At 50.4% G+C, this 9,607-nt stretch overlaps 1 protein-coding gene across 1 annotated transcript; it reads left to right on the top strand.

The window, feature by feature from the left end:
• The first annotated feature begins 226 nt into the window (after positions 1–226).
• TAB1 (TGF-beta activated kinase 1 (MAP3K7) binding protein 1) lies at positions 227–9,036 on the top strand. Its single transcript, XM_086752675.1, has 11 exons — positions 227–275; positions 1,106–1,242; positions 1,434–1,587; positions 2,194–2,280; positions 2,835–2,973; positions 3,457–3,570; positions 5,904–6,015; positions 6,124–6,268; positions 6,653–6,875; positions 7,169–7,325; positions 8,366–9,036. Exons 1-11 carry the CDS (start codon positions 243–245, stop codon positions 8,571–8,573), a joined length of 1,509 nt encoding a protein of 502 aa, XP_086608801.1. The 5' UTR covers positions 227–242; the 3' UTR covers positions 8,574–9,036.
• Positions 9,037–9,607: the final 571 nt, after the last annotated feature.

Raw genomic sequence — 9,607 nt, 5'->3', positions numbered from 1 at the left:
CCTGATGGGGGGAGGTGCCCCCGCGCGCCCGCGCTCGAGCGCACGGCGCCGCTCTCGTCCATTGGGCGAGGGAGGGGGTAGGGGCGTGGCCATGCCCGGGCGGGTGGGTGGAGCCAGTCTCCGCCGGAGGTGGCGGGAGGGAGGGGGAAGGTGGGAGTGGCCGCTCTGTCTGGCGGACTCGTCTGCTCTGGAGGAGAAGGGCGGGCGGGGGGAGAGGAGCAGGAGCGTCCTCCTGCTCCAAGATGGCGGCGCAGAGGAGGAGTTTGCTTCAGAGTGTGAGTGGCACCTTCCTCCCCGCTCCGTGCACACGCAACCCCCCAAGTGGGTGCGAGGGGGGCACACGGGCCTCCTCCCCGACCGCCCCCCGCGGTGCCGTGTGGGAAGGGGGGGGGCCGGCGAGGGCGGGAGCCTCCCCCATCAGTGGGGTTGCTGCCCCCCTGCTCCCTACACCTCCTGAGGACAGAGGGTCCCAGCTTGGGGAGTGAAGCCCTGCGTGGTCATTGCTCCCCCCCGACCCCGGGCTGACCTGTGGGTCTGCAGCGCTGTGGGGCTGGCGGGGGGCGGCAGGTGGCTGGGGGGGGCAGTGCCTGCGCTGTGGGCTTCGGGGCGCTCCGCTGTGTGAGGGGGCAGCTGGCGTTTGCAGGCCGGGTGTGTGTGGACAGGTGGGGTGCGCCAGGGAGATGGCGGCCCCGGAGTGCCTCTCTGAATTGCTGGCCCGCAACCCCCTTGTCGTGGGTGAGCGTACTCCAGTGGGGAGCCAGAGCCTTCCCTGTTACAGCCAGGAGCATCTGATTCACCAAAGGAAAAGCTAGCGCTGTGCTGTATGGAGTGTAAAACTTGGGTGCAAATTTCACTTCTGGTTTCTTGTTAGCAAGAGCCGGAGGTGCAGCCAGAGCTCAGCTTCAGAGGGAAAGAATGTGGTAAGTACCCAGTTCTGCAAGCAGGGAATATGAAGTTACTGGCTGTGGTGGTGTGCTACCCAGTTAGCAAAGGGAAAAGGGTTGAGGAGAGTGTGGGGATGGACTTGTAACCTCTACTGGACCAGGATCTCCACTTTAGGCTGCTTGGGGTTTACATGGTCTCTTTTCCTCATTCTGTTTCCCAGGAACAGCAGCCCAGCTGGACAGATGATTTACCATCCTGCCATCTCTCTGGGGTGGGCTCAGCTCCAAACCGTTCCTACAGTGCTGATGGCAAGGGGACAGAGGGTCACCCCTTGGAAGATAACTGGTTAAAATTCAGGTAAGTGGGTTGTACCTGGGACACAGATTCCTGCAGACACAAGGGCAGGTAAAAGTGGTATTTAGTTTGTCACACAGGACTTAGAAGAAGAGGGTGGGGCCCAAGTGTGCGGGAGGTGTCTGGAGGAACTTGTTACATATGTTGGGTGTCTCAGACATTTGTGACCTCTTTGCTTTTGCCCTCTTTCACAGGAGTGAGAATAACTGCTACCTCTATGGTGTCTTCAATGGCTATGATGGCAACCGAGTCACCAACTTCGTGGGTCAGAGGCTCTCTGCAGAACTGCTGCTGGGCCAGCTCCATGCAGATCACAGCGATGCTGATGTGCGTCGAGTTCTGCTGCAGGTAAAGAAGCTTTGACTGGGAACAACTTCTGCTTCTCACACTACCCACCTCCTCTTTTGTCACCAGGGTAGCAGCATCTGGTTTCTGTGGGGGTTGGAAACATCTGCCAATGGTTGCGATTGCACTCATCCTGAGCAGCTGTAGTGCTTTATTTCACTCCCACCTCGTACCCATCTGTCCCCCTGGCTCTGTCAGCACAGTGCTCAGAGCTCTGCAGAAAGCTGCAGCTGGTCTTCACTGGACATGCAGGAACAAGTCAGCCCGTGAAGGAGATGACAATGAGTGAAAGGGGGAAGTTAATGTGTGGGGAGATGGATTTGTGAGTGTGCTTTCTTGAGTGATAGACAAGTTATTACAATCAACACACAAAATCAGATAGGTCTCTGACACTGCTTTGAATGTAATTTTATTGGTTTTGTCTGCTGTTTTGAGTAATTGCAGATTGTTTTTACAAGCTGTTAACTAGTTACGGTAAAATAATTGTGTTTCAATGTGATGGAGTGATCCTTGAATGTCTGACGTACGTACAGCGATCAACCACTATCAACCAGTTTTAGAGTGGCACAGATGGATAGCCTCCAATTTTCTCTTTATGGCCTTTTCTAGGCTTTTGATGTAGTAGAAAGAAGTTTCCTGGAGTCCATTGATGATGCCTTGGCAGAGAAGGCCAGCCTGCAGTCCCAGCTACCAGAGGTAATGTAGCCTTAAGAACAGAGATTGCTGGAGGTCCCACCTTCCAGACTGATGGATAAGTCTTGGGCATATTAGTGAGTCTGGTCCATGGGAGGCTGTAATTGAAAATTATTTCTCTGTGCTTCTCTTCTGGGAGCTTGTGTGAAGTGAAGCAAGCATCTTGGTCCATTTCCCAGAGTTCCCGCTGTTCGTACTGGCACTACTTAGACCCAGCATTATTTATTTTAGAAAGGGACTGAACATATGGAGAGCAGTTCAGCCTATATGCGTGGCTCTCCCAGGACAAAGCCATATGACACAGATGAGAGGCAAAGCCTCAGATTTGCGTGGCATCTGGGCAGATGTGGATTCTGTTCTCCAGTTGAACTGGATGGTCATCTCCAGGAGCCATGTCACTTGCTAGGATTGAACAAATAATTGTATGTCTTGCAGAGCCCTGGCATGAGGCTAAGATATGCCAAGATGAGTCCTGTCCCTACAGAATTTTGATTCCAGCTGTGGTTTCTGTGTTGTGGGACTGTGTGTTTGACCTTCCTCCTCATTTTGGGTTCCAGGGTGTCCCTCACCACCAGCTGCCTCCCCAGTACCAGAAGATTGTGGAGAGATTGAAGGTTGTAGAGCAGGAGATCTCTGGAGGAGCCATGGCTATTGTGGCTGTTGTTCTCAACAACAAACTCTATATCGCCAATGTGGGTGAGTTGTTTTTTGTCAGCAACTCGATTTAGGTATTTCTGAGGATGGCTGTAGTTCTAGAAAGTGAAAGAAATTTGATTGTGGGGGACGGTTTCTTTGGTCTGTGGCCAAGGAGTGATATGCTTGTTACTTAGAGGAGTACTTGAAATCAGCCTGGCTCTTTTTCTCTGCAGATGTTGGCTGATGCAATGTGTATGACCAAAGAACAGAGGGAAAATGGGTTGAGAGGCGGTAGTGCAGGTTCACTGAGAAGTGGAGAGCCTTCTTGTGAGGTACTGGCTCAGGCCTGGATGAAGAACTGCCTAGCAGGCCTACTATGCTGCTATAGCAAGGCTACTTTTTGGAGATCGTGATGAGACAGTACATGAGCCTTTCTCCTCTTTTCTGTCTTTATTCCCCTCTCCCGTTCCTTTTCCGTTTGGCTGTGTTCTCCTTCTTAACGGCAGAGCTATCTGGTGCATCATCTCGCTGCTCCCACTGCAGGTACCAATCGAGCACTGTTATGCAAGTCCACGGTGGATGGGCTGCAGGTGACTCAGCTCAACGTGGACCATACGACAGAGAATGAGGATGAACTTTTTCGCTTCTCCCAGCTGGGTGAGTGTTAGATTTCACGTTCTTATCCAAGAACATCGCATGCTTCCATTTATCTGGGGCACCATGAATGACTCAAGCCCCTGGAAACAATGAATGACCACAAAAAAGAAGCTTATTGTGGTTTCAGATGACAAGTTCGGTGCCTTCTTTTTCTGCATGTGTAGCCATTGTGAGGCTACAGAGTGAGTAAGTTCAGCTCATTGAATCAGCAGAAAACTCCTTTTTTTTCAAGTTTTGAGAGTTAGTTTTGTGTCCAGCTGCCAAACTGACATTTGTCCTCCAGTTGTATGATTTCTGGAGTCATAGGAAGGCAGGAGTGGAAGTGTGCAGCCAGAGGGTAGAAGCAGGATGGACAGTATGACTTCTCCTTTGGAGGCAAACCACAGTAACGCCGGGTTGAGTTCTGTGTTGATGCCGCACCCTCAAGATGGTGCGTTACAGTATGCCTTTGTACAAGCTGCTGCAAAAAAAAGCAGCTATGCTTCAGACAGAGCCAGGCCAAGCATTGGCATTTACTGCTCTTCCATCAGTAACTATTGAACTCTTAATGCTGACATTTTGCTTTAGGCAATTTCCTTTTTCCTTTACTATGTTTGACATGTTTTCTTTTCTTGGTCTAGAACTAGCCCAGACCACTTGTGTGATTGCTAGTACCGAATTCTCCTTATTGAGGTACTTACGTTCTGTACCTTTGTTTAGGTAGATCTAACGTGGCATTCTTTGTTAGGTTCACTTGTAGATACGCTCTTATCTAGTGAGGCTGTTGATGTGGCAATTTTCTGATGCTGGGTCTTGTTTTATTCTATTTCTCTTCTATATCCTCTTTTACTCATACGCGTGCAGTAGGGGTATGTGCTGTGAAACAGAAGACTGAATACAATAATCCATTTGACTGTCTTTTTACTGCCAAAAATGCAGAATTTAGCTGCAGTCCATAGTGGAACAGGGATCTCCTAGAAATACTGACCTTAACTTGGTGCAGCACTAGCTCTCCTGCTGGCAGTCCCAGCAGAAGAGGGAACCTGTGGAACAAGCCAGTGCACAGAGGCTGTTTTGGGAGCCCAAGGGAATTTGTTGTAGAGCTAGGTTGGAGCACACTGGTAAGAGGTGGTGGGGATAGTGTTTGTCATGATGGTGCATGTGTCACACCTCTCCTGGGGAAGGGAGGGAGAGGTCTTGTGCTTCTGTGGCTCTTCATCCAGCACATTGCAGCTTGTTCAGTGCTCCAGGAGAGTTGCTGTGATTTAGATGCAACCTCTCTGGCGTGCTGTGAGCCTCCCTGTGTTTGTGTCTGTCGATAGCATGTATACCCCTGCCAGGAGCTGGCAAATGAGCCAGGCCATGTTGATGAGTCAGCTTTGGTCTGCAGCAGATGGCAGAGTTGTGTCTTACTGCTGGGGTAGGTGTGGAGCCATCTGTGCAGTGAGGCTGGGTTTGACTCAGAGGGAGAGTTTCAGTTGGACCCCTGCCTTCACCTTGTACTGAGGACAGTCATCCCTAGATAAAACCTCAAAATAACATTTTCTGCCTGTTAGCTCTAGGTATAACCAGGAAAGGGGAACTGCCAGGACAGACCAGGTAAGTGGCTTATCTGCTCTGAGTCCTTGAGTCCTGCCTCAAATAGTAGCTGCACCCAGATGGTCCCTGTTAGAATGTTCTTCAGGATGGGATTCCTTCCTAGCCCCTGGCAGAGGTATATCCCCTTAAATTTGTTTAAATAAGTAACTTGTTTGGTCATTGTCCTTATTTTAGGAGTAGCCCACGTCAGTTTGAGCACTTGAGCAAATTCAGTGCCTCTTGAGGTCTCCTTTTCTCCCTCTGCAATCTAGTACATTAGTGAAATTGTCATGGAGAGTTTAGGAGCAGGGATCAATAATAGGCGGAAGGAAAAAGCAAAATCCTTCACATACATTTTCTTCCTTCCTGCCGCCTTCTCCCATCGCACAGTCCAGAGCTGACAGGCGCAGATGTTCCTCTGCCTTTTCAGCGAATGCCTGTGCGCCCAGGCCAGCTGCCGCTGGTGGCTTTGGACCAGGATGTGGGCTTTGTCTCAGGGCCAACCGTTGCATTCACAGTATGCATGTCAAGCTGCGTGCATCTCTCCTTCTCTCTCCTTTCCAGATTACAACGAAGGAAAAGTTGTCCTGTGGAATACAGCAAATTGCTCTTCCTTTTTGCCCTGTTGGGATCCTGATGATTCTTTGGTGTCTTGTTTTGTCTTACAGTTCTCTTTAGCTGTGGACGTTTCTTTTCTCATTCCTAACAGTGTAACCAGAGGAACTCCTGCAAGTTTCTTAAAGTCAAATAAACTTTTCTGGTTTTCAATCTGGCAGGTTTGGATGCAGGGAAAATAAAACAAGTGGGAACTATTCGTGGGCAGGAAAGCACTCGGCGCATTGGAGATTACAAAGTCAAATACGGCTATACTGATATTGAACTGCTCAGGTCAGAAAAACTCAGCTTTGTGGTTCCAAGCCCTCCTTTCCTTCATGACCCCTCCATTCTCACCTGCTATGTCACCATTAAATACTAAATAACACTGTTTCTTTCCAGTGCTGCTAAATCTAAGCCCATCATAGCAGAGCCTGAAATCCACGGAGGGCACTCGCTGGATGGGGTGACTGGCTTCTTGGTGCTCATGTCTGAAGGGCTCTACAAAGCGCTGGAGGCAGCTCATGGGCCTGGGCAGGCCAACCAGGTGAGCCTGCCGAAATGGGAAACATTCCCTTGGCTATTGTCTGCCTCCGCCGTGTCAGCCGCTCTCGTACAGACTTTTCTCCTCACCTGTCCTGTGAGTGCTGGCCAGGTTGAATGCCTGTGCCGCCCCATTCCAGTCTGTAATAATATGGGAGCTGCTTTGCCAAGCCAGTTCTTCTAGGCAGCTGCCTGTCCCTTAGGAGTAGCCTGTTAAAGGGAATGGGATGATTCAAGGCAGAAGGGCACGTATCAGCAGGTGAGACTGGCAAGCATCACAATTAGATGAGCTGCTGTAAAAACTCGTAGATCAGAGGGCAGGCAAAAGTTTCCTCCAAAATCTCCTAAATATCCTTCCTCTTCCCCTCCTCTGCCACCCTCTGTTCAGGAAATTGCAGCCATGATAGCCACAGAGTTTGCCAAGCAGACGTCGCTGGATGCTGTGGCGCAAGCAGTGGTGGACCGAGTTAAGCGGATCCATTGCGACACTTTTGCCAGTGGCGGGGAACGGTCCAAGTTCTGTCCCCGGCATGAAGACATGACGCTGCTTGTGAGGAATTTCGGGTACCCCCTGGGTGAGATGAGCCAGCCCACGCTGACGCCAACGCAAGGTATGTTGGGGAGAGAGTGAAACAGAACGAAGGGTGGAAGATAAAATCTCTTGATCGATCCAGCACTGACCTAACATCGGGAGAGGAGATGCTCAGTGTAGAAGGGATTTTCTTATTCAAAGGATTATTCTGAGATGTTGAGTCTGTGACAATTTGACAGAGTACAGTACAGCATCTAAGAAAGGCAGTTTAATATAAATTCATGGGTTCTTTTGGCCTTTCTTTGCTGCTGTGCATCACTGGTCATTCATGTCTCGACTGCATTTTATAACTCTTGTTTTCTCCCTTCTCAGGAGGGCGCATCTACCCCGTCTCTGTCCCATATTCCAGCTCCCAAAGCACAAGCAAGACGAGTGTCACGCTGTCTCTTGTCATGCCTTCCCAAGGCCAGATGGTCAATGGTGCCCACAGCAGCTCAACTCTGGATGAAGCCACCCCCACCCTCACCAAGTAAAAGTCTTGTTCTCTTGCTACTCGCAATTTTTCCCTGCACCTTACACTGTGTAAAGTGGTTGAAAAGCAGAGAGACACCTGTCAGTTACCTGTCAATCATTCCCTTTTCTGGAGCGTGGCCCTCCTGACTGCAGTATTGACAGCCAGCATGATGTGAAAGCGATTGTGTGAGGAGAGGGAGTGAGCAAAGCGAGCAGCTCTGAAGCCAGCTCTGGGAACATGCCTTGGGAGCAGCAGCTGCTGCTGTTTGCGGAGGGCACTCTGGCAGCGAGCAGCCCTTTGCTTTGGATCTTGGGTGCCAAGTGTGTTTGGGCTATGCACGGAGGGAGTGTGGATGCCCTTCATTTTAATAAGGAAGAGGGGCTATGCAGGTCACCTGTAAGGCTGCTGGAGAGGCTGTGCTGCACCAGGTGGCTTGGTCAGAGGCAGAAGTCAGGGTAGGAAAAAAAGGATAAACATTAGAACTGGATCCTATTTGGATCTGCTTTGCAGGATCATACTAGTTAGTGGCTCTGGTTTAGGTTCAGCCTTTGGCAAGGGTGGTGTGTGTACACACTGCAAAGTGAAGAAGCTCTCTCGTTATTGTGTTCTGTTAGCTTCAGAAACAATGAGGCTGACACTAGAGCTGCTTTGGCTGCAATGCAGGTCATGCAAGAATAGCTTTCCTTGCTGCCAGACTCTTCCTGTAAAGCTCATGCTGTATGGGTAGGGAGAGGCCAGCAGAGTGCATGCCTGCCTTTAATTTTTTTTTTTTTTTTTCCTGCTTCCTCTCCTCTGTTCCTCAGACGCCTGGTTGTACTTAAGGCCTTCCAGTTAAATCTGAACCGGATATCTTTTGGTGTTCATCAATTCCAAGCAGTTCTCAGTACTTCTAGTGCTCTGATAGAGCAAGAACCTGAGAACCTGCAACTTTTTACCTGTTTGCTGAGGATAGCTTGATCTGTGAACAAGCTGGTACTTGCAGTGCTTTTCTTGTCCAAAGCGTCAGATGAGGAAAAATAAAGACACTTGTGTTCTCTCTCATTTTCTTTCTGTAGCCAAAGCCCAACTGTGACGCTCCAGTCGACTAATACTCACACACAGAGTAGCAGCTCGAGTTCAGACGGGGGTCTCTTCCGCTCCCGACCCACCCACTCGCTCCAGCCAGATGAAGATGGGCGTGTGGAGCCCTACGTGGATTTTGCAGAGTTTTACCGGCTTTGGAATATGGACCATGGCGAGCAGGGAGCGCTGACTGTGTCCTAACATGGAAATCTGCCTCCTCCAGACACCCTGCGCTCGGCTGCGTGAGCAAAGACTGAGGCAAGAATGAGAGCGCTCCGCCAAGGGCTGTGTTCTGCCGAGAGTTAACTCCTATCCAGGATGTGCTGAACACTGGGCTGGGGGGCAGGCGCAGTGCCTGTGCCACACACCCGATCCTGACCAGCCTCCTTCCCTTGGAAGCCCTGTGAACAGGGGAAGGGGTCTTGAATGCCACCCTCGCTGCAGGTTTTTGTGAATAAAGATGCAGAGAGGGCTCCTGCTGGATAATGCAGGAGTTAGGGGCCTGTACAAAGGCTGTGTGCGTGTGTAGGTGTACGCGTGTGTGGCTGTGTGTGCGTGCTGTCATAATGTTTCCACAACTCAGTTCATAATGCTGTGACTCCAGTGTTCAACTCCATAGAAGATACCTCTATTTTGCAGAATAAATAACTTATAGCTACAGTCATTGGCACCTCTGTGGCTTGCTCTCTTCCTTACATCAGATGTGTGTGGGTGTGACAGCTCTTCCTGCTGAAACCCTCTGTTCCTCCAGAGCACGGGGTTGCACTTGCAGCAGGCAAGCTTCTGGCTTAAAACTGGCCCAAGCCTTTTTAGGTGACTTAAAAGCGTAAGGTCTTTGTCCCGTGCTTATTTGCTGAGCTTTGCTACTGGATTTTGGCTTGGAGTTTATAGTTTAACTCGGATTCCTTTTTTTTGTTTTGTTTTTTTAAAAGGCAAAATGCACATCGTTTCCCTCCATGCAGGCCAGCTGCGGAGTCATTGAGGGCAGGTGGAGCTTGTAACGCAGTTTCACTGTGCAGGCTTCTGGTAGTGCACAGCAGGAAGTCACACGTGGATTGAACCAAAACTGCCTTGTGATGAGGCTGCCTTGATGCAAGCGTGCACCCCCGTGTCAGAGCATAGAGGTGTGCAGTGAGGAGAGGTTCTGCTGGTGGTGTGGATATGCATTGGGTCAGCAGAGGCCTGGGATAGCTGGCAGAGGCGTCGGCGATCTTCAGTTCAGGCTTTTGACAGCA

This window comes from Chlamydotis macqueenii, chromosome 1 (assembly GCF_036417535.1).
Source record: "Chlamydotis macqueenii isolate bChlMac1 chromosome 1, bChlMac1.mat, whole genome shotgun sequence".
Taxonomy (NCBI): Eukaryota; Metazoa; Chordata; class Aves; order Otidiformes; family Otididae; genus Chlamydotis; species Chlamydotis macqueenii.
This window is presented reverse-complemented; position numbering and strand designations above follow the sequence as displayed.

What these genes read in the sequence shown, in the direction of transcription:
- TAB1 (XM_086752675.1), top strand. Translation starts at nt 243, where the DNA reads ATGGCGGCGCAGAGGAGGAGTTTGCTTCAGAGT. An exon ending in TTTTCGCTTCTCCCAGCTGG is followed by an intron (nt 3,571 to 5,903) that starts GTGAGTGTTAGA and finishes TCAATCTGGCAG; the next exon opens with GTTTGGATGCAGGGAAAATA. An exon ending in GCCACCCCCACCCTCACCAA is followed by an intron (nt 7,326 to 8,365) that starts GTAAAAGTCTTG and finishes TTCTTTCTGTAG; the next exon opens with CCAAAGCCCAACTGTGACGC.